At 40.8% G+C, this 25,267-nt stretch overlaps 1 protein-coding gene across 3 annotated transcripts in view; it reads right to left on the reverse strand.

The window, feature by feature from the left end:
* Positions 1-506: 506 nt before the first annotated feature.
* Positions 507-25,267, reverse strand: part of erbin (erbb2 interacting protein) — a 113,393-nt gene continuing 88,632 nt past the window's right edge. Inside the window, exons 19-32 of one of the 3 annotated variants that reach the window (XM_080418566.1) lie at positions 24,645-24,762; positions 23,757-23,940; positions 21,755-21,975; positions 20,511-20,605; positions 18,917-19,156; positions 18,161-18,346; positions 16,949-17,121; positions 13,837-14,136; positions 12,747-13,080; positions 8,192-8,248; positions 6,138-6,323; positions 5,183-5,275; positions 3,838-3,912; positions 507-2,556 (exon numbers count right to left, since the gene is read on the reverse strand). In XM_080418566.1, the coding sequence (XP_080274692.1) occupies positions 2,449-2,556; positions 3,838-3,912; positions 5,183-5,275; positions 6,138-6,323; positions 8,192-8,248; positions 12,747-13,080; positions 13,837-14,136; positions 16,949-17,121; positions 18,161-18,346; positions 18,917-19,156; positions 20,511-20,605; positions 21,755-21,975; positions 23,757-23,940; positions 24,645-24,762 (2,370 nt within the window). In that variant the 3' untranslated portion in view covers positions 507-2,448. Of the gene's footprint in view, positions 2,557-3,837; positions 3,913-5,182; positions 5,276-6,137; positions 6,324-8,191; positions 8,249-12,746; positions 13,081-13,836; positions 14,137-16,948; positions 17,134-18,160; positions 18,347-18,916; positions 19,157-20,510; positions 20,606-21,754; positions 21,976-23,756; positions 23,941-24,644; positions 24,763-25,267 lie in introns of all 3 variants that reach the window. The other 2 variants (XM_080418565.1, XM_080418567.1) reach the window with 2 other exon arrangements.

A 25,267-nucleotide genomic window follows, 5' to 3' on the forward strand; every position in this document is an offset into this window, starting at 1 on the left:
TTTCCTTTATTTTTTTCTCGCTCGTTGGACGCATGCTTGACCATCAACGACAGGTATTGCTGGGTCGCTTTGTAGCGTTGTATCTTTTCGTCACCTTCTTAAAATAATGGCCTACGTAATCTTTTGAGGAATCAGCTCTTCATCTCTGGTAAAATGATTGAAAAGATCATGCCGTTCCCGAAATAAATTGCATACGGTAGGCCATTATTTTAAGAAGGTGACGTTTTGTAGCTAGCAGTGTAAAAGCAGCATCAGCCTACTAGTGGAAAGGCAGATTAAAAAGGTCAACTAACCAGTGGTTTTCAAACATTTAGTGTCCAAAGCACACCGAGGGGCAAGTCAAAATCTCAAGGCAACACCTGTGTTAATAGCTAAAATAGGCGATCTCACAACGCCATGAGATGTTGTGAGCTTGTAGATTTAAAAAATAAAGAATTAAATGTTTTCCTATAATTTCATGCCCAAAATAGGGAGGCTGGGTTCAAAGGGGTTAAAAAAAAAAAATTAGGGTATAGAATTTGCCTCTATTGGGAAATGAGTGCGTACAGATTACTGATATAGTAAATTGAAACTATAGTTGTATGTTATGTCAATAATGATGTGTGGCTGTCCCACTTGGACTTGTCACGGCCCACCAGTGTGCCTCGACCCACAGTTTGAGAACCACTAAACTAAACAGACATAAACTCTGTGCCCCTACATTGTTCCGAATTAAAAATGTGAACGGCATTATATTCAGCTCCCAGGAAGTTGTGACGCATGATGTCGTATGATGAGGCGTTTTGTTTCATGGACACTGGTCATAGTACAGGCAGTGGTCTAGTGATCTGACATGGTTTTTAAAGGGTTATTTTGTTTTAAAACACTTCTGAGTTCATTTTCACTGGCCTTTTTTGTGTGCACCTCAGACAGTTTTTCCAAGTTGCTTGAGTCAATATTTGGATTAGATATAGATTAGATTTAGTTTTCATTTTCATTACCCCTCCCCAAATAAGCTCATTAAACTTCAAACTCCATGTTAGACTCACACGTCCCTGCTATACTGTCCTCCCTAATGCATGAGGGGACTAACATTTAACATTTTTCTTAGTTTTCCTTCCTTTTTCAAAAAGAAAAAAGGAAGAAATAAAAAAATAGAAAAATTCAGTCCACATAAGCATTAGAGGGACAATATCACTCACCAGAACCAAGGATGTGACGCTGGGTTCATGGAGGAGGGCTGATCAAAGGAATATCAAATATCAAAATATTGAATCAAGCAACTTAAAAAACTGTCTGGGGGCGCTCACAAAAGCCAGAGTAGACGTTAAAATGACCCCGGAAATGTTTTACAGTGAAATACCCTTAAAGTGATATGGCAAACATTTGCGGTTCAGTTACCTTTAAACAGGGGGACATAGTTTGTGTGTATGCAGTTAGTAGTTCATGGTACTGTATATAGAGGCAGAGGTGGATGATGATTGGCCATTCTATACTATTCTCCTTATTTTGGACTCTTCTTTCTTGCCAGGAAAACGATAATTCATTAAAAAAAAAATAAGCGTTGCCAGGTTCTACATTCGTCTTCACAAAGAAAAATAAAAGCACATAACACTGTCCCCCCCCCCGAACACGCACCGCACGACAACCGATGTGATGAGTGGTTTCATTTTCTCCTTAAATTAAAAAAAAGAAGTTAAAATGTCAGATAAAAAAAAAGGTAAAGGCAAATCGGATGATAGAAAGAGAGGGAATCCCTGCCCCCCTAGTGGATACGCTACAGTTCATGTCCCATCTTAACAGAAACAAAAATCAAGACAAAAAGTAAAAATGATGAAGGGTTAAAATGAGTTATTTTTCTTGTTGTTGTTGTTGATTGAGATAAAAAAGAAAATTAAAATCATCATTGTCTGTACAGGGCACAGTAATTCTTTTATGCAGGAGCAGGTCATAATCTTCAGGGTTTTTTTTCTCCTCCTCTTCCTTTATGTAAAAAATGATCCATGATCCCCCACAGTGCTGGTCTCTTTTTTTTTAACCATGATTCTCCTCATGTATGTATCACTGCATTCAGTGGTTATATCCCAGTGGGCTCTCAAAGTTGGGGGTCTGTAAGTCTGAGAGTGTACAAATGGAACCGAATAGACCATGGGTCCATTCGGTTCCATGTGTACACTCTCAGAGTTATGTCGGGGTGTCGTTGAAATTAAAAAAGTTTTTTTTAAAACCAGTGTTTTCTCCCATTTTGATCAAAAAGGTTTCAGAAGATCTCCTTCACCCAAAAGACAGAGTTCCCAAGCCAAACATCTCATCTATTAGACCAATCTCTTCTTCTTTTATGTATAAAAATACAAGTTGTGAAAGTTATATTTCTTGCGTTTGTCCTCCTCGGATCTCTCTTCTTTTCTTTTCTCTGCGGAGGTCAGTGTCTTTGTCAGTGGAAATAAAAAGTCTTTCAGAGTTTGTTTTTTAAGCGACCATTTCCCGTACGATGATCATATCCACAGTGCAGGGAAACGTCTTCAAGAGGGCCACGGCGTTCCCGTGATCGATATTCACAAAGCTGTATCCGTTCACCTGCGAAAAGACACGTTTATGATTAATTTGATGTTTTAGGGTTGTTGTTAAATATATTTTTTTTTTTTTACGTGTAGTTGCATTTGGGCAGAAACCCATCTCCATATGTAAACTCAGTAGTGGTACTCAAATTCTTTACTTAAGTAAAAGTACCAATACTGCAATGTAGAAATACTCTGTTACAAGTAAAAGTCCGGAATAAAACATTTACTTACCAAAAGTAAAAGTACTAAAATATTCGAAAATAGCAGATCGACAAGTTCAGAACGCGTCGCATGTGAGCTTGTAGATCGGCTATTTTCACATAGCCTATGTATAAAACAGGGCTAAAGTGGTTAACGTATGTTTTATAATATCATAATTTAGATCTGAAAAGTAACTAAAGTTTTCAAATAATTGTAGTGGAGTAAAAGTTACAATATTTGCCTATGAGAAGTAGTGGAGTAGAAGTAAAAGTATTGGAAATTGGAAATACTCAAGTAAAGTACGAAGACCTCAAAATTGTACAGTACTTAAGTAAATGTACTTAGTTACTTTCCACCACTGTGTAAACGTATGTTTAACGAGAGTGTGGAGGAAAAGTTATGTCAATAGAATATTTACAAGCTCACGAAAAGCCCTGATGTGGGTTTTTAGATCAGCTACGGATGCCAGGTTGAAAGTGGTTATGTGTGTCTGTGGGTTTTATAATTAGTGAACCAATGAAAAAGAGCTTGTGAATAACTAATAACTACATTGGATCCATTGGAACACAGGTTCTTTTTTCCCCATTTCCTAAAAAGTAATGGTTTCAGACATACGTTTCCACACGACAGTGACTCTTGCCAATGTCAAGAATAATGTGGACTGTCATTTTTAGCTCAATATTTCTTTTTTTATTTTATTATTATTATTTACTTTTTTTTTTGCAATAATTCATTTACATAGACAAATATAAACGAGATTACATAGTTCATCATCTTCATTTCATGTCAGAACCCCAACGCCACCTCGTACTAAAGTCTAACAATGCATGGATCTCTTTTACAACTATATTTGCATTTGGGTGATAAGCATGAAAAAAACTAAAATATATAATAATAATCTCTGGTAGTGGCGGGAGTCAATAGGGGAGTAAGGGAAGAAGCATACGAGGAAAAACATTATATTAACATGATAATAACAATAGCGAAAAATATTAATAAATGAGCATAGTAATAATAATATGGCTCAATATTCATAGCTAATAGACATGAGTGTAGTGTGTGTTTTGTGTGATTGGCCAGCAGCAGTTTACAGTACCTGGATAATCTTGTCACCAGGCTGAAGGATCTTGGATGCAGGTCCTTCTGGTTGGACCCTCGTCACAAATATACCCTGGAACCAGATAGGAATATACTGTAGAGACAGTTCTAGACACAATTGTCAACAGTACGTGGAATGTTTAACCACTTATAACCCATTTAGACCTGTTATTACACCAAAAGTATCAAAAGTAGCAGATCTACAAGCTCGAAATGCGGCGCCAAGCGACACGTTTTGAGCTTGCTGCTACTAATGTTTTGATTTGAATCCTGAAAAGTAACCGTTTTGGACATAATGAGGTTAAACAAGCTACACAGCAGAAAACTGGCACTGCCCTCTAGGGCTGCACACTATATCCTATATATTATTTTCCTAATATCGTGCAGCCCTACTGGTCACAGTCTGCAAGACATCATGGGTAGTTCACAGTTTTTTTTTCTACTCACCTTCAGTATGTGTGACCCTACCCCAAACCAGGCTTAAAAAAACGTGCTGGACGTGATCATTCTTAGTTAGATAAGTGTTAAATAGCTCTATATTCTGATAGTAATCATTGCTGTAGAGTGTTTGTTCAATAACAAGGGTCTTCCCCATCTGTCCAGCCCTTTAGTAAACATATTTCTTTTTTTTCAGGTCAGGTTACCAATTTTATCCAATCAGGAGAGAGAACTCATACAGGATGAACAAGTGAATAGGGAAGTGATGACACAAAATGGGAAATGGAACATTATAAAACTGAAGCTGATAAATGGGTACTCTCTCCTGCATGGATGAAATTGGTGTCCGACCTTTATTTAACCCTTTAAGACCGGGAACGCATCTGCGTGACATTTAAAAATGTATTTGGCTATTCAAAAATAGCAGATGTGCAAGCTCATAGGGCGGCACCGAGTGCTGAGCTTGTAGATCTGCATTTTTTTTTTAATCATGAACATTTGTGCAAATATATATATATATATATGTATTTTTTGTAACTCTAATATTTGCTTCTGGGGGGTCCCTGGAACTAACTATTTTACAAAGGTTAGTTTAAAAAATATATATATATTCCAAGATTTGCACAGATTTTCACGATTTTTCAAAAATAGCAGATCTACAAGCTCATAGCGCTATGAGCTTGTAGATCTGCTATTTTTGAATAGCCCAAAGAAATCAGAGGGAGTCAGAGGGATCCCTGGCTACTGAACAAACACTTGTTTTAACCCCAAAAAAAACTCACAACACCTTTGTAAATCAATAAGGCTCAAGCCATTGCTGTGAATACTAATAATATTAGTGTGAAAGTACGTTATCGTGTAGATATCTTTGTAAACAGCAATGATATTGGTGTATAAGTACATACATTATCATCTGGACGAAATGGGTTCCCTCTTCCTCCCACTCCTCCCGATATACTGAAGCCCAGCTCTGGATTCTTCTCTACCTTCACACGCATCTACAGGAAAAAGAAACACACACACACACACATACATTAGTACGGATCATGAAAACACACATTCTCTCCGGAGTGGGGTCGCGGTGGTAACAGTTCCAGACGGTCCTTTCCCTGCCCAAGTTAGCTACTTGATCCTGGGGGATCCCGAGGCGTTCCAAGGCCGACATGCTCCCCACCATCTGGTCCTTGGTCTGCCCCTGGGCCTCCTCCCAATAGGGAGACACCCAGGAAGAATCCGTACTAGATGCCACCTTAGCTGGCTCCTTTCCAAGTCAAGGAGCAGGCATGCAAACAGCGCCGAGGTGAAAAAGGTGACATGATGTTTTCTTTCGGGTCAGGTGTCACACAATTGCCCTATTTGGGTTCAAAAAGGTGACTGTAGCTGAAAAGTGACACTTTTGCATGTCTGTAAGGGAGACAGTTGACAGTCACCCCGCTGAGAAAACTACATTTTTTTCTGCTTGCAGTTATGAACTGTTTATATAGTATAATAACATAAAATATTATGAAAGATAGCCCTATTAATCATTACTTGCCAATGATCCCCTCCCCAATTTATCCTGCCTAAACTTATAAACTCAAAGCTTGTAGATTAACTAAAATTGGAAATAAATATACAATATTTATTTATGGCTCTCGTAAAGTTTATTGATTACAAATTATACTGCAATATTTCCCCTGCATTTTGAGATAATTTCAAACACAGCATTTTCATGTTAATATTCCGCGTATTGTAATGTTCATAGCATGCATGTCATGTTCCTCATGCTATGTTGCTTTGACAGTGTACTGTTTTGTCCACGAGGGGGCGCTTAGAATTAGAATGTTCCAGTAATGGTTTTATTTTTTTTGGGCCACAGACCTCTTGCTGCAGGGTGTCGTGCGGTGGGATGCGCGGAGGCCCCGGGGCCTGCTGGTGGGACACCTTGAGCATCAGGTAGTCGATGAGCTGCTCTCGGGACGGGTGGCGGGCCATGGGAGCACCCATGGGTGCCTGGCTTATCTGAGGCCGCACGGGAGGAGCCATCTGACCGTTCATTAAAGGCACCTGTGTGGAACAGACGAGTTTATGGAACACCGTTTCACCGCAACGTTCAACCGACCGGAAGTTGGTTTTATCTTTTACTTACAAATAATTTTCCCACCCACTTCTTTACACCCGTAAACCTGTGATGCGACATTTAAAGTTGGTTCTGATTCTGTTTAAGGTCAAAATACATTTCTGATCTTGTGCTATTAGAAGAGGGGGTAAAAGAAATCTTCACTTACAGCAGAAATTATCAAAGCAAGCACAACGTTTTGGTCTACCTATATTATGTCTATGGTCACACTGTAATTTAATTATTTTCCCGTTTTATTTGAACGTATTCCTATGTTCTATTCTTTTACCTCTTTAATAACTAGTTTAACTGTTCAAATGTTCTTTTATAACGTGTTTCTTTGTCTGTCTTAATGCCATGTAAAGCACAGTGAATTGCCCTGCTGTAGAAATGTGCCTTGAAGTGGACATAAGAGTGCGGACAGGTTTTCTAATTAGAACCATTGACAACACAATCCTCCAATCCCTCTGTGAGGCGGTCAGTGGTCCAGTGAGAATACAGCCTGGAACACTAAGCTCTTTTAAAGCCTCCCCTCAATAATTAACATTGATTAATGAATGAGTGCAGAGAAGACGTGCTGTGGACGGCCAATGTGCTTAACCCTTTGAGACCGGGAACGCATCTGTGTGTCATTTTTGAGGATATTTGCAAATCTTTGAATAGGCTATATATTTTTACAACATTTTAACTCAAATATTTGCTTCTGGGGATTCTACAAATCTTTTCTAAATCCTGAGGGTTAAAAAAAAAACATATGTTGCTATAATAAGTGGTTTTCAAACTTTTCTCATGTCAAGGACCACCCAAAATGATATGTATTTGTATATCTGATATTTTTGAATAGCCAAAGAAATCTGAATGGGTTAAAGTATAACCCAAGGGTGTTCTGTACTTGACATAAAACTGTACCACCTTAGGCACTAGAACCAACCCACACACTTTCTTAATGCTACTGCTATTCTTTTATTTAATTGGCTTATATTGACTGCAGAAACCTCATACCATCATGCTTTAGATTTGAGTTTTTCCCCATAAATTTATGTCCTATACTTTGTCGCACAAGAGTGGCCGATGTACAAGCTCACAATGCGTTAATTTTAGAAGAACTTTCAAGTGAAAGTGCTTAAAGGGATAGTTCACCCAAAAAGTATATGTTTTTGTTTTTGTCGCATTCCTAAGCCAATAATTTTATGACCAGCGGACCGGTAGGCAGTGGCTCCGGTAGGAGACACAAAAGGAGTCTCCTACCGGAACCGCTGCCGGTCATCAAATTATTGGCTTAGGAATGCGACAAAAAACAAAAAAATCTCCATGAATTCAAGTCTCCATGGGGTGAGCAGTCCATAGAAAAAAAGTCATTTTGAGGGTGAACTATCCCTTTAACTGTGGGTTTTATTAATATTGATACTACAGTATATTATATTTTAATATTTTATTTCCCCCTCTTCTTTCCATGGAAATAGCGTTGCGATGGGAACGATGTACGAAAGCGAATTTCACCCACTTTTTTACCTTGTAAACTTGTGATGTGACAATAAACCTGATTCTGATTCTGAACCAATGAAAAGTGAATAACTGAAAACTAAATAATATCTACATTGGATCCATTGGAACACAGGTTCTCTTTCTCTCCATTTCCTAAAAAAAAATACACTTTTGGACGTACGATACAAACATTTATTATTAATGCAACATTGACTGGAAACCGGACGAAAAAATTATTGCACTCTCAACGCTGAACCCTTGCACTGTATTTTTTTTACGGGTCATATTCAGCTTCAGTAGTTTAATGAAGTTAACAGATGCTTGTGCCTACTTTTCTGTGGGGGTCCATGGTGTAAGCCGGGGGTCCCTGGGAACCAAACACGTCATCCTACAGACAGAGAGAACAGAGCAACCACAGGTTAAACACACCTTCTGCCTGTTCACTTGAATATTCTACAAGCAATAGCGCTAAAAAACTTGATTCCGGGAAAGCATCCGTGTCAATTTAAGATTTCTTTGGGCTATTCAAAAATAGCAGATCTACAAGCTCATAGCACGGCACAGAGTGCCGTGCTATGAGCTTGTAGAAAATCGTGAACATTTGTGCAAATCTTTGAATATATATATTTTTTAAAGTAAACATTTGTAACTCAAATCTTTGCTTCTGGGGGTCCCTGGAACAAAGCATTTTGAGATGGGGGTCCGCAGGCAAATACATATATAAAAATGTTTTCTAAATCATAACAGTATGTTGCTATATCAGTGGTGCTCCAACTTTTCAAGGACCCACAAAATGATATGTATTTGGCCGCGGACCCCCGTCTCAAAATATGTTGTTCCAGGGACCCCCAGAAGCAAAGATTTGAGTTAAAAATGTTCGCTTTAAAACATATATATATATATATATATATATATATATATATATATCAAAATACTTTTTCCAAGAATTTTCCACGATTTCCCCCAAAAATAGCAGATCTACAAGCTCATAGCGCGGCACTTGGTGTTGCACTATGAGCTTGTAGATATGCAATTTTTTAATAGCCAAAGAAATCTAAAAATGACACAGATGCGTTCCCGGTCTTCATGGATTAACACTGTTATTAACAAATATTCTAATCACGGCTTAATTATCAACCAATTAAACCCTCTATACTTTACCTCTATACACCACACTCTCTAACATCTCTCACCAGCTAATCTACATCACTGTTTCTCAACGTCGGGTCCAGGGACCACCAAGGGGTCCGAATGGATGCTTTTACGGGTCCGTTTCTCTGAGAGTGTACAGAAATATCTCTTGGCCCCCTAGCTACTCTGTAAAATCCTCATTTGTGTATTTAAGTGTGAGAGCGTACGAATGGATTACGGGTCCATTTGGTGCCATTTTGCACACTCTCAGAGTTACAGTCCGGTGAACGTACATTTGGACCCCTGTGTTGGGAACCAGAGATCTACAGAATCATCCCGTTTCTTCTCAGGAGGACATTTCTAGCTATACTTCCTACCACTTACCTCTCATACACACTTTTCACCTCCACACACAAAGTGACAGGTTAGGAAGTCATTCTGAAGTGATGCAGCAGTGAAGATATGAATGAAAATGAGCAAAATGATTCGAGGAGCCATGATCACAGGTAAACAACCCCCCAACAAAAAAAAAACTCTTTGAAGGTAGGGTAAGTGATATTTTTAGGTTAGAACACAAGGTTTTTGTTAAGAGGTTAAAGCTCTATGTTCTGATAGTAATCATTGCTATAGAGTGTTTGTTCAGTAACATGAGTCTCCCCGTCTCTCCAGCGCTTTAATAAACAGAAAGTACATTTTCAGGTAGGTGACAACATTTCAGCCAATCAGGAGAGAGTACCCATTTATCAGCTTCATTTTTATGGTTCCAGTTCCAATTTTGTCTGCTCATTTCTTTGTGTCATCACTTCCAATTTCACTTGTTTAATCTGTATCATGTTCTCCATCCTGATTGGATAAAATTGGTATCCTAACGTGAAAGTGCATTTTCTGTTCAATAAAGAGCTGGAGAGACATGGAGACTCATGTTACTGAAAAAACACTCTAATGAGTACTATCAGAATATAGAGCTATTTAACACTTGTTTTAACCAAAGAAAATCACTTACCCAACCATTAACTACATTGTGATGCAAACCGCATCTAATTTTAAAGTACGCTACAGTTTGATTGGAGGGAAACGGCAGCAGAGGTAAAATGAGCCGGGGATTGTGTCCCTATTCTAAGGGCGAACGTCTGGCGAAAATAGCAGATCTACGAGCTGACAACACATCACATTATGAGCTTGTAGATCAGCTATTTTCCGCAAAGATATATAGAATACTGTGAAAACAGGAGATGGTCTCAATTGAAGGGGTTAAGTGTCAGATTTAGAAGGAGCTAAAAGATTATTTTCTTCAAAAATGATATAAAACACAATACCAATTGGTATTATTAAAGGGGAGATATAATCGACCGAAGTTAAGTTTCCAAACTTTTTATGGCCAATTTAGTTGCGCACTGGTGTCGTCTGTCGTGCAACGAAAAAAAGCTCAGCTTGTAGATCGGCTATTTTCGGCAGAATGTATGCTTGATGGGCAAACCAAGCATAAATCAGGCGTAGCAGGAGCTAGGCTACAAGCCCTGGTTTGAGAGGAGCTGCGGTATTTAGCTACTGTAGCTACAGGTGACAGGTAGGTAGCTAGCTACAGGTGACAGGTAGGTGGCTAGCTACAGGTGACAGGTAGGTGGCTAGCTACAGGTGACAGGTAGGTGGCTAGCTACAGGTGACAGGTAGGTGGCTAGCTACAGGTGACAGGTAGGTGGCTAGCTACAGGTGACGGTACTCACAGGGAAGCCCGGGGCTCCAGACTGCGGTCCATCTCTGGCACTAAGGACCAGAGAGCCGTGGCTGGCATGCATGTCCCTAGAGCTGCCTCCGTAGCGAGAACAGCTCAGCGAAGAATAAGTGGAATTATACGAGCGAGACATCACATTCTGAACAGAGAAGACACACAAAGAACAGCCAACACCGACAAACACACACACATACATACAGTAAGTGGCAGCCATGCAATCCACCAATGAGTGATGACATAAAATATTAGGGATGCACGATTCATCTGTCGTCATATCGGTTACCGGCAATATCGGCCTTAAAAATGCTATAGCGGTATCAAACTGATGTCAAAATAATATATTGGTTTTAGCCGATATTAAATTGTATAACATTTATGCTTGAATTTTAAGCTGAAAAGGCCTGTTGTGATTTGAAGACTTTGAACTTATATGTGCATCGTTAGGCCCAATAAATCAAGTAATAAGAATGCACAGTTTTTTTGTATTGCAATATGTCGAGTTGACCGTGCAAATAATCGGTAATCAAACAGCGCCCAAAATGTCAGTATCGTGCATCTCTATAATACATATATACAGCAATAACAAAGTTAATAGAATCTGGCACATGCAGCGGATAACGTTATCAGGCACATGGTTGAGTTAGTAGGCTTTAGCACTCTGTTGTACATGTTAATAACACAGAAGAGGCGTAACATGCAGCCTTTAGAAAAAAAGTTAATTTGCTCCTCTTTTTCATTAGAGCTTGTAACGGTCAAGTGGCGGAGCGCTTCGGATATCATGTCCATGTCTTTGGCGTTTCACCCAGGTGGTCGTGGCTATATGCCTACACCTAACCTTAAAGGGGAATACCACTCATTTTCAACATTGAACTATGTCTTTAAAACACCTTAGAGCTGTTGTGTGGAAGTAAGAAAAAAGTCCCCCCCCCCTTCTATGTTGCCTACAACTGGATAATTGCTCCGCCCCCCTCAGCCAATAGAAGGGGGGGGGACTTTTTTCTTATTTCCACACAACAGCTCTAAGGTGTATTAAAGGCATAGTTCAATGTTGAAAATGAGTGGTATTCCCCTTTAACCTCACAAAAACTATGCCTATGGCTATCCTCATAAACACTATGCCTAATATAACCCTTACCTCACAGAAACTATGAGTCAAAACCACGGCCACCTGGGCGAAACACCTGGAACAGGGAGAGTCCAGGGAAATGACGGGTATGGACGAGTTACACTTTTACAGACGACAGCGTCCGTTCCCAGCTTTCCGGAGGCGTAGTTACAGACTCGATATATAGCGTTTGAAGATCGTGGAATAGTTGTCCGGCTTGAAAGACTGCTTTTCCTTTAGTGGTCAACAGGTTCACCCATTCAATCCGTGAACGCATCTGTGTCATTTTTAGATTTCTTTGGCTATTCAAAAATAGCAGATCTGCTATGAGCTTGTAGATCTGCTATTTTTTTTTATTGTGGGGGGGAAAAAAATAGATAAAAAAAAAATGAAAAAAATGAAATCATTTTTAGAATCTTAAAGGGTTAAATACATATTGTTTAAAGCGAACATTTGTAAAATATATTGTTCCAGGGTAACCTGACTCCGCCAGATGGAAGAAGCTTGCGTCATTTGTTTCACAGGCTACTTCCATCTGGGACCTCGGTAGCACAATCGATGAAGGGGCGGTCACTTTTTTTTCCAAGCTACTTGGCAGGTGATTGGATGGGACCGTCTGTCTAGCACGGCACTCGGTGCCGCGCTATGAGCTTGTATATCTGCTATTTTTGAATAGCCATAGAAATCTTATGACACAGATTCTTTCCCGGTCTAAATGGGTTATACAGAGGTTTTAGTTTTTACGGGTGATAAGAAGCAGCTTGCTAGCTCTCATGCATTGAAGAAGGCATGAGCCCGGCTCCAGGCTCTCCCTAGGCTGGCAGAGGGAGTGTAGCGCCCAGGATCACTTAGACAATTGGCACTGGGTGTAAATTGGGTTTTAAGTTTAAGTTTCAAGAGTTATTGTGGACACCTTACCTTTTCAATTTTCTTGGCCTCGATGTGCCTCATGACCTGGTCCCTCCAGTCGGCCGGTACCCTCCCTCCACCGATGCCCCCTAACCCTACGGGCCCGTCCAGGAGAGAGTGCTCCGACTTCACCCGGGCGTTGTTGGGCCTCTTGCCGGGGCTGCCGTGCTGGTAGTTGAAGTCGCTGACGGACATGGTCCTCTCCGGAAGGTCCTGGGGCTGCGGCCGGGCGCTGTGGGGCCTGGAGACGCCCGGCACGTCCATGCTGTACGTGCGGGCCGACAGGGGCCTCTGCATGGCCTGGCTCATGGCCAACGGGCCCCTGCCCAGCGTGTGGATGTCCCTGTGTGCGATTACAATTAGCAGGCGTTTAGCGGACGCTCTTATCCAGAGCGACTTAGAAAAGTGTGAGATAGGGAATACGCAGAGTAAACGTGAACTCTAGCTTCAATTGACATCATGCTTTCTAAATAACATTCTGTACATTTGAAACTATAGGATACCAGGTATGAACTCCCACCGAACACGGGCCCAATCGTGTTCCTGTAGACCAGTGGTTTTCAACCCTTTTCATATCAAGGTCCATTATTTATTCACCATTTGAGCCAGGGACCACCATTTGATGAGATTTAGCCTCTCAGACCCAAAACGTATATATTTTGTTACGATTTGTTATGATTTGTCAATTTTTTTGTCAAAATTCCATACTGTATTGATGTGGCACCACAAGGAGAGATAACAGGCACACTTTGATCAAAATAACAATTCTTTAATTAAGTAATGCAGATGAATACAAATCATTTAACTCTTGAGAGCGTAAATGAAACCAAATGGACCCGCAAGGGTCCATTTGGTTTCATTTTACGCTCTCAAGAGTTAAAGATCTATAAGGGTTCATTTGGTTACCAACTCTCCATCATTTAGCTGGGGACCACCTGGAACCCCCTCAAGGACCACTGGTGGTCCCCGGACCACTGGTAGGGAACCACTGGTGTAGACGCACGACAAAGGCAGATGCACCGTGGCGGATTCGAACCCGAGTAAACGTACTCTGGTCACCGCCCACCGCCCACCCACTGGGTGCAGCGGGTAACCTCACCTGTAGGTCATGTAGTCGCCGTCGGGGACCTGCTGCATGCGCCGGGGCTCTCCCATGGAGGCCGTGGAGGAGCTGCTGCTCTGCCTCTGCAGCGTGCTGCTGCGGGGCTGCTGCTGCAGCCGGGGGTCTTTGGCCCACATGCCGTCGGCCGACCCCAGAGAAGGAGGCCTGCCCCCACCCCCTCCTCTCTGGGAGGACGGGTACGGCGGCGCCGCCTGGTTCCGGTTGGAGTAGTTGGTGTTGGCGAGCGAGTGCTGAGGCGGAGGGAGGTAGCCTTGGTGCTCTGGAGGGACGGGCGATCTGTTGGGGGGGGGGGGGGGGGGGGGGGTAGAGGGGGTTGGTATGATCATGACAGTTTAGTCGACGATTAATTGTGACATGAATAATTGCGAATTTGGGCATTTAACCCATTCAATCCGGGAATGCATCGGTGTCATTTTAGATTTTAGCTATAACCATTATTTTTATACTTTGGCTATTAAAAAATGTGCAGATCTACAAGCTCATAGTGCGGCACCGTGTGTTGAATACATATATTCAACACATTTTTTAACTCAAATCTTTGCTTCTAGGGGGTCCCTGGAACAACATATTTTGAGATAATTTTGGGGGTCCTTGACATCAGTGTTGATTTCGTTTACGAAAACGAAATATGTTTTTTACATTTTTCAAAGGACGAAGACGAGACGAGACCACCACCCACATGAACAATAACTGGGACTAAATCATTATGCAATTTCGTTGACTAATAAAGACGAGACGAAAATATAGTTCACTAAATAAAGACTGGACTAAAATCTATGGCCATTTTAGTTCACGAACAAAGACGAGACGAAATAATATATTATATGATTTTGTCACTCCCTGTCTCCTTTGATGTGCAGCGCAGCTCACACACCCCCTTTCAGAGTTGCAGCCGCGCGCGCACACACACACAGTCTCACCACCACCGTCAAATAAATGGCAGGAGGATTCAGATTTCAGAGCTAAACTTTACAAAATAAAACGGTAAAATGCTTTGCTCGGGAGAAAGAAAAGAGGTGATATATGGACACATTTTCGCTACATCGATGTGGAGAACAAAACAATGCTTGATTTTATCCGAAGGCAAGGGACCTGGTCACAAGATAGCTGGGAAAAACACAACAAACTTGAAGAGACACAAGCGTTCACCACAAATAAATCGATTTAAGTTAACAAAAGGTTTGGTGGTGGTTGTTTACAACGTAACATTAAACGTGGTGTTGTGTGTCGGCTTAATGTTCCAACAAAAACACTAATCCGACCCCAAAGTGCCCAAACTAATGCTGACTAACTTACGTTAGCTTCTTAGCATGTAGCGATAGGATAAACTTACACCTGGTGTTTGCACTTTGTCCATTTACTGCCCGTACATCTACACAAACGTTCAGATTTCAAATATAAAGTGCTTACCTCATGGCCTGGGGGGAGGGATGCTACAATTCTGTTCGGGTAACCCATAAGTACCCATATTGTCCATATTGTTCAATAAAAAACATTTAAATCCGATCGGTGGCCATTTTCTCCATGCTTTCAACTACGTGACCCTATCGGTTGGGAGGTGTAATTGCACTCTGATACACTATAACTCTATGAGAAAATGACCGCCAATCGGATTAAAATGCTTTGTATTGAACAATAGGGAAGATACGGGTACTTATACCCACCCGAAGTAAATTGTAACATCCATGGCCACGGAATAAGCACTTTATATTTGAAATCCGAACGTTTATGTAGATATACGACTGTAAATTGAGAAAGTGCAAAAAACTGGTTGAAGTTTCGTCATGACTGTCATGATAGGAACGTCATGTTGCTTGCTGCTATAAATCTAGTAGCAGCAAGCGAACTATAGTAACTTGTAAACAACCCAGTGTGCAGACTGTGCACAAAACACGTGGGCAGCTATACATGGATGCAAACAAGTAATCTTTAGGTGACACACTCACCGTTTCCAAAATAACATTAGGACACAAACAAGCCAATTGTTTTTTTATTTTCATTTTTTATTATTTTTAGCTGACCTTGTATTGGAACTGTACTATCATGTGCTTTGTTTCTGCAAACTTCTAAAGACAGTATTCAATCAATCAATCAATCACATTACTACTAGTGAATGATTTGTGAGTAGTTTATATTTACCCTGGTATCTGTCACCTTTTTCATTCTCCATGAGAACCACTTACTGGTAAACTTGACCTGAGTTGGCTCTGTCTGTACTCTGTACTTAGTTGGACTGCTTTTTCCTTCTACTCCAAATTTCTTTGCCAGAAATAGACGATCTACAAGCTCTACAAGTTTTTTGGCTTATGTTTTCCCCTTAGAATATAGATGATGGGGTTCAACTTCAAGTGGCACAAGTCCATGAGGCACTTTATTTTACTCATTTTTTCATCTGAGATGTATTTTATTTATTTTAGTGCAAGCATTGGTGTGTCTGTGAATTGTTATGGTTTAAAATAAATATACAAGTTCAATTAGAACATGTTCCATGTCTGGATGTATTCCTTAAAATTGCGATTTTCATCAAAAGGATGAGAGGAAATGCTATGTGAAATATTTTTAGATTAGATGGAAATGTTCTATATTATCTGCTGACAAAAAAAGTAAGGGGCTAATATAATTGTCATGACTAAAATGACAAACAGTTTTTGTCGACTAAAACTAGACTAATAAAAATATGTTTTCTTGGACTAAGATAAAGACTGCTTGACATGAAAAAGACAAAAACAAAGACATTTGTTGAGACATTCGACAGTTACAAATGTTCGCTTTAAAAAATATATATTCAAAGATTTGCACACTTTTTCACAAATGTGCAATTTTTTTGAGCTTGTGATACTGTAGTGTGACGAAGTAGGTTAGCAATTTATGAAAAATGAAACCACAAGTTAACACAATGCCTGCCAAATACGTTTTAACGGGAACCCTGTGCGTGTAACCAGCCGATCACCGCGAGGACAGAGGTCACGGAGAATATTCCATGATTTTTCAAAAGGTACAGTAAGAATCGCTCTTTTTCGCTGGCAGTGGGGTGACACTATTTAGACTATCACTCTGGCAGTCAAAGATTTAATAATTGCAGGCCTACCTGTGGGTCCACAGGCCGTCTTTGGACATGCCACTGCTCGTGTACTGGATGTTGTACTGGGGAGGAGGGAGGCCCATGGCCATGCTGGAGGAGGCCGGGTACCTGCCGGCGCTGGCAGGGGGCTTGGAGCTGGACAGCAGGTCCGACGAGGAGGCTGAGGAGCTGTGGTACACCTGGAGATGGGGCTGCAAGAGTTTAACACGACTCATTCATTTAATCCAATAGGAAGAAAGATTTTTTTAACGTCTCCGCCCCCTCAGCCAAAAGCACACCCTGCGTATGTCACTGATCACATGATCTCAATCAATTATCCAGTTCTAGGCAACATAGAAGGGGGGGGGACTTTTTTCTTATTTCCACACAACAGCTCTAAGGTGTATTAAAGACATAGTTCAATGTTGAAAATGAGTGGTATTCCCCTTTAAGACCGGGAACACATCTGTGTCGTTTTTAGATTTCTTTGGGCTGTGCAAAAATAGCAGATCTACAAGCTCATAGCGCGGCACTCGGTGCCGCGCTATGAGCTTGTAGATCTGCTATTTTAAAAAAAACTTTAACATTGCAAATCTTTGAATATATATTGTTTAAAGCGAACATTATTAACTAAAATCTTTGTTTCTGGAGGTCCCTGGAACAAAACATTTGACAAAATATGTCCACTTTAGAAAATATGTATTCAAAGATTTGCACGCATTTTCACGATATTTTTTTTTTGCAGATCTACAAGCTTATAGCACGGCACTCACTGCCGTGCTATGAGCAGCGATGCGTTCCCGGTTTCAATGGGTTAAACCATATATACTTTGTTGACCACGGTACCCCAGGGGTCTATTGGTCCTTTCTTTTTTCCTCGCAACAACAAATCTCTTCACCGAAAATAGCCGATCTACAATGCATCGTAATGCGACACATTTTGGCCAAATGTCTGCCTATTATGACATGCTCATCCATGGGGTTAATTAAATAATACCTTTTTTGGAAAAAATGCTGGAAATAGCCGACACGTTGTGAGCTTGTAGATCAGCTATTTTCGCCGAATTACAAAACAAGGCCTAAGTGATTAATCAGAATAATCGATGTAGTTGATTAATAGAAAAGTCTATTCGAATGTTTCTGGGTTGATTCAACTAACAAAATGCTTGTCTATTATTCGATGAATGGAAAAAAGCAATGGATAAAACACAGTAAACGGCTTAAGAAAGTCCTCCCTACCTGGAGCGTCTGATCGTTGAGCAGAGAGGCCGACTTGCTCCGGACGATGCTCTGGCCCTGAGCCCCCGGTCCGGGGCCTGCTCCGACGCTCATCATGCGGCCGCTGGCCCCCGCCTCACCGTTCCCATCCATGGAGTACACCTTCATGCCCCCCGTTTCAATGTTGGTGATGCTGTGGGACCTCATCTGGAGAGAGAGATGTATAGATAAGACCTTTATTGCCGTAGTTCTCAAAACCTTTTCGTGCCAAGGACCTCCAAAATTTATATGTATTTGGCCGCGGATCCCCATCTGAAAACGTTTTGTGCCAGAAGAGACGATTTATGTAAAAAAGAAAAAAAAATGTATTCAAAAGTTTCTAAACATTTTCGATATTTTTAAAAAATCTTCAAAAATAGCAAAAATAGCAGATGTACAAGCTTGTAGCTTGGGCTTGTAGATCTGCAAGTTTTGAATAGCCAACGTGTAAATGGTTAAATTGGTTAAAATGATTGTGATGCTACATTTAAAAAAAATATCACTAATAGCATATCGTCAAGCTCAAAACTTCTTGTCTCGAGCTTGTGGATCTGCTATTTTGGATACTTTTTTTGTGACACTGCAGTATCAAGTAGAGTGTTAATGTATGAAAAAACACAGAAAGATAAAATATGGAGATGGTTTCTGCCGACAACAATGATTAGGTATAATCGATTAAACGGATTAACTGTTGCACCTACTACACTGATTATCAACACAGTCACAACAGTATCGTACCTGAGCGTGAGGAGGACACCTCTTCTCTGGCGACAGCTCTTCGGTGCTGTGGGACAGGGACATGTCGCTGCAGGCCGTCACGCCCGTGGAGGCCACCATGTGCATGTCCCCTCCTCCTCCTCCTCCTCTGGCCTGCTGTGACATGGCCAGGCCCGCGTAGCGGTCGCTCACGTGCTGGTTGCCGTTCTCCAGATGCTCCGGCACGTTGTCGTTGTTGACGCCGCCGAGGCCTTGCTTGTACTTTAAAAAAAGGCAAGAGCGACCAATCTCTTTTTTTTAAAATGCTGTATTATGAAATAATGTGAAAAACACTGTTGTTATTTGGGCATTCTCTAATAAATAATAAATATGTTTCATAAATCATTGCTGTCGGGTGGAAACCGTGTAGCCTATGTCCAAAACCGTTCCTTTTTTATCATTATATAAAAAAACTATTTGTGAAAATAGCCGATCCACAAGCTTGTAGATCGGCTATTTTCACTACTTTTGTGCGACAGTTTTGTATGATGAAGTAGAGCATTGATTTACCAAAAAGAAACAGTTGAAATATGGAGACACAAGGTTTCTGTCCGACAGCTACGAAATGTTGGAAAAGGGTGTTTGAACAGCTAAGCTCAACTACTGTAAACTCGCCTATAAACAAATACTATAAGGATACTTGTATCATCAATATGCATTTAATTTAAACTCTTTACAGTAGAGAGGCTTCCAGAGCATTGCAAACGTGTCTGGTTTTAAATGCTAGACATTTACAATGTTCATTTGTAGATGAGGTACTGTCAATACAGTGTAAGCAACAGCAGCTTCATCCACTTGTGCAGTTCCTGTCTGCTACCAGAAGGGGTCACCTTTCCCCAACTTCTCATTTTAACCCACCTGACCTGAGGCGATTCTTAAAAATGTTTTCTAAATCCTAAAGGCGAAAATACACACCGGCGAATATGCGAATATACGCAAAATTCGGACTCGTTCCGAATAATTAAAAGACGCTTTTTTCGCTCCGCGAAACTGGTGTGGAAGCTTGCATTGACTTTATAAGGTTTTAAAAAAAAACATATTCGCATGAAAAAAATCGCCCGGTGTGTAAGGACCATACATTGATTGCCAGAGTTATTTCAGATTTTTTGCAGTTTATTGCCAGAGATTTTTCATTGAACAAAAAAAGTACTCAGGAGCCGAGATACAGACTTTTTTAAGTTTTAAGTTAACAAGGAAGTGGATGGGAGTCTAGATCTTTGAAAAATCATATCTCCTTGGTCTTTGGGTCAAATTAAAAAAATTAAAATTAAAAAAAAAAAATTCTTAAAAACGATTCTTAAAAACTCGATCTTGGCAATCAAGTGATGGATTTTAAAAACGAGTAAAAACGAGTTAACTCGTTCTTGGCAATCAATGTGTTAACAGTAAAAAAAAAAAACATTTTCGCGATTTTTCAAAAATAGCGTATCTACAAGCTCATAGCGCGGCACTCGGTGCCATGCTATGAGCTTGTATATCTGCTATTTTTGAATAGCCAAAGAAATCTAAAGTGACACAGATGTGTTCCAGGTCTTAATGGGTCAAGTCATTTAGATATAGTATGTAAAATCTCTACCTTCAAGTCCTCCCTGGACGCCGTTATGGAGCCATTATTCTTGGTTTTCTCCAGCTCATCCAGCTGGACCATGTTGTCGGTCGGCAGCTTGGACACTGTGGCAAGAATCAAGTCAAATCAAATGTATTTAAAAAAACAGCTAATTGTACCAAAGTGCTGTACAGAACAAATACACAACAAGATAATAAACGCGTGCACGTTTTTTATCATTTATTAACAACAAAACAACCATATCTGGGGGATTCAAATGTTTGTGAATAGAAAAGATTTAAAAGCCTCAATAGAGGGGCCAGATCTGATAGAGAACACAATCTAGGGGCTGCGACAACAAAGGCTGTCAACCTTATATATTCCCAAGTCAGCTGACCTGACGGGCCTTAGCGGCGGAGGGAAAGGGTTAAAAGGTCAGCGATGTAAAAGGGGGCCAGCTCGCTAAGAGCTTTGTAAACAAAAAGGAGAAACTTAAAAGTTGATTCTGAACCGAACTGGCAGCCAGTGGAGAGAGGCCAGGACAGGGGTAATATGGTCTCTCTTACTGGTACCAGTCAAGAGCCTGGCCGTCACGCTTTGGACCAATTGGAGGGCAGGACAGGGACTTTTTTTTTTTGTTGAAAGGGTTCACCTTTAATGAAATGCCAAAAAATTGGTTGCAGACAAGAAAGTGCATTTCTATAACATACGTCACATGCAGATGGACGGGCCTAGATTGAGATGCACTCAGCATTGATCTGAAATCAGATCAATCTGCCAGCAATGTTCAGAGTTGGGGAAAATATGCATCAAATAACTGGATTTGATGTTAAATGTGAAGCCAAGGGGTGCAACTGCCATCCCCAGTGAGACCCCACATGACGCCCCTGCCTTCAACAGCATCAACATTAGCATGATGATGGCAAGTGAAAAAAGTATAGTGTATAATAGAAATGTAAATGTTTTTGTTTCTCTCCCCAATTTAGTCGTCGTGCCAATTAATTCCTCCCCACACACATTTCTGTGTTGTCACTGCTGTTGTATCCTACGGATACCCTCCGTGTGAGAGGGTTTAGTGGTTGTTTTTGTCTCTCTTTTGTTCTGTTCTGTTTTGTTTTGTTTCTTCTGTTGTGTTTGTGGTCATGTACGTCTTGTATTTTAAAACAAAAAAAGCAAATATTGAAGCCGGATGCACCACGATGGATTCCCACAACCTCCCATGGTGGGCAGACACACCTGAGGCATTATGTAGAATTGTCTGCAGAAAACGGTACCTGTGTTCATGTTGATCTGGTCCCACTTGGTGTAGGTCCCGTCTCCCATGCTGTTGTCGATGAAGGCCAGGCGGGCCTCCATGGAGAGGTCGTAGTCGCCCAGCTTCTCCGGCTGGCCCTGCTGGCCCTTGAGCAAGGCGTGCAGGGAGTTGTCCGAGCCGTTGCCGTTGTGGAGCAGCGGAGTGCTCTCCTTGGGCTGGTTCATGTTCTCGTCTTCTTGACTGAAAAAAACAAACAAAACACACACACACACGAAGAGATGATGCTACCGTGTATGCAGACATCTTGGTCATGTTTTCTGTTACTTAGATTCTTCTTTTTTTCATTGACCACAAATGTATAGCATGTCGTTTAAAACAGTGGTTCTAAAACTTTATCATGTCAAGGACCCCCAAAATGATACGTATTTGGCCGCGGACCCCCATCTAAAAATATTTTGTTCCAGGGACCCCCAGAAGCAAAGATTTGAGTTACAAATGTTTGCTTTCGAAATATATATATATTCAAAAGGTTTGCACACATTTTCACGATTTTTCAAAAATAGCAGATCTACAAGCTCATAGTGCGGCACTCGGTGCCGCTCTATGAGCTTGTATATCTGCTATTTTTGAATAGCCAAAGTATAAAAGGTTAAAAGTATTGTGATGCTATATTAACACATTTTGCCCCCCAAAGGACCGCTGGGGGTCCCCGGACCCCACTTTGAGAACCAATGGTTTAGAAAGATGCTAGGTTCATTGTTTACCTGGTATCCTGTAGTAGCACCAAATGTACAGAATGATATTTACAATTTAGGCATTTATCAGACGCTCTATATTCAACTTGCAATAAGCAAGATAAACACATAAAATGCAGAGATACAGTGTATTGCCTCAGTAAACTAGGATCACAGGTAAACCAAGAACCTAGCATCAGTATAAACTATATACTATAAAAAAATTAGCTGTAAATTGAAGCTATAGGATAGCAGCTACACAATGGACCTATCATCTGTCTAAATAACATGCCATCTAAATTGCATTTAGCCAAATGATTAGCTTAAAGGAGAATTTAACGTTTTTAGCTGTGGCGGACCCGGGGTGGAGTTATGACATTTTTCTACTGTACCATTCATCCTAGGATATCATATCATCATAGAAAAGGTAAGAAAAGCGTGGGGCAAAATTCCCCTTTAAGGTGTCCAAAGCAGAGGTTCCCAAACTTTTTCATGCCCGCGGACCCCCATTTGAAAAGTTATGCCAGGGACCCCCAAAAGAGAAGATTTTTACGGCTCTAGCAGTGATTCTCAACCATTTTAATTTCAAGTACCCCCAGTTTGACATGCATTAGGCTACGGACCCCCATTTAATGGCATTTCTATCTCTGGGACCCCAATTTATATTGTAAAATCAATGTTGATTTAACTCTGAGAGTGTACAAATGGAACCAAATGGACTCATTAGGGTCCATTTGGTTCCATTTGTGCACTCTCAGAGTTACAGACCCATAAGGGTTTATTTGGTACTATACATCATTTAGCTGGGGACCCCCTGGAACTCCCTCAAGGACCCCTGGGGGTCACCGGACCCCACTTGGAGAACCAATGGTCTAAAGGGTATCTGCATATTTCTAAAGTTACAATTGAATGACTTTTAAGACCTTTTTAATACCCAATTGGCCAAATTGTCAAACATTACGTGAGAGAGAGGCAAACCTTGTGAAAACAGCCGATAGGCGTTGTGAGCTTGTAGTTCGGCTATTTTCACAATCTTCATCTGTGGAACAGAGTCAAACTAAATGTAATGCCTACAATTCCAAGTGCTAGTCAGGGTGGGGGGTCCCCCCCAGTTCAAATATGATTATTTTGAGGGGGGGTCGCGGCCTGAAAAGTTTGGGAACCCTCATGTTTACGCTACTTATTCTGATCTCACAACTAAGTCGCTCTGGATAAGAGCGTCTGCTAAATGCCTAAATTGCAGATGAACACTCGGGATTGTAGAGTGCAGTAGGGGGGACACTATACCTGCTTTTGGGCAGAAAGGTCATTCTTTGGTCCCTCTCGGGGGTGCACAGGGAGTTGTCCTGGCTGCTGTCCGTCGTCAGGGAGACCGAGTCCGACATGCGCGACGGAGACGAGCAGTTGCTGTTGTTCTGGTTGCTGTTGGCGACCGTGTCGTCCAGCAGCGAGTCTGCGTCTTTACCGTCGTCTGTCGATCAAAAAGGAAATCCTCTTTCAAAATGCAGCCTACCACCAGTGGTGGTGGTACCCCATTCCCAGATTTCTAAATCGACCTTGTATTCTTTCCCTGAATACATTTTTAGTTAACTTAGAAAACTGCAAGAGAAAAACCGTAGCTGGCATATGATGCTATGAATGAATGATTGATAACCCACCTGAAGAATATAACATTGCAAATAAGAAATGTAGCGAGAGTTGCACTTGAGCACATTTATATAAAAGTGTAACCATAACATGTCAGTAAGTCTTATAACCGATTCAATCCGGGAACGCATCTGTGTCATTTTAGATTTGAGCTACAACCATTATTTTATACTTTGGCTATTCAATAGCAGATATACAAGCACATAGCGCAGCACCGAGTGCTGCGCTATGAGCTTGTAGATCTGCTATTTTGGAAAAATCGTGAACATTTGTGAAAATCTTTGAATATATGTATTTTTAAAGCGACCATTTGTAACTCAAATCTTTGCTTCTGGAGGTCCCTGGAACAAAATATTTTACAAATGTTTGCTTTAAAAAATATATATTCAAAGATTTGCACACATTTTCGCGATTTTTGCCGTGCTATGAGCTTGTAGATCTGCTATTTTTGAATAGCCAAATAAATCAAAAAATGACAGATGCGTTCCTGGATTAAAACAGGTTAAATCAAACATTTGACTTTTGTACCTCTTTTCTCCTTACTCAGGGTGACCACTTTGGGCTGATTGATGGAGATCTCAATGAGAGGAGGTCTCATCTCTGCCGTTTTCATCTCCTCCTCCTCGTCTGACAGCTCCTCCGAGTCCTGGACAACAAATGATACGTCATTAAGTCACATTTATCTTCAATAGAGATGCAACAGTAAATCAAACTAATCAATTTAACCTATCATAAAAATCAGCGATTTTGGGAGAGACATTTGGCATGTGTTTGTCCTTTTTTCCTGCTTTATATTACGATACGATATTACGATGTAACAAAACAGCAGACCTACTAACCCTAATCCTTCTCAATTATTTCATTAAAGGAGCACTTCACCTATTTTCAACCTTATCGTCATAAAATTGGTCCTCACTAATGCTCATTGCAAGATGGCACAAACTACTCACTCCGTCTCATTGGTGGCATGGGTGCACAGTTTAAAACCTGCCTACCAGTGACATCATCAATGGGGATTCCAAGCTAATAGAACAACCTTTCTCTTCATGGAAAATTAACATGATGAAATTGTTGCCATTATTCTTGCATTAATAAAAAAAACAAGACCAGGAGACCTGGTTCTGCCAGACCCAGAATGAAGTTCTAGTATG

This window comes from Gymnoscopelus braueri (genome assembly GCF_963280865.1).
Source record: "Gymnoscopelus braueri genome assembly, chromosome: 22".
Classification (NCBI taxonomy): domain Eukaryota; kingdom Metazoa; phylum Chordata; class Actinopteri; order Myctophiformes; family Myctophidae; genus Gymnoscopelus; species Gymnoscopelus braueri.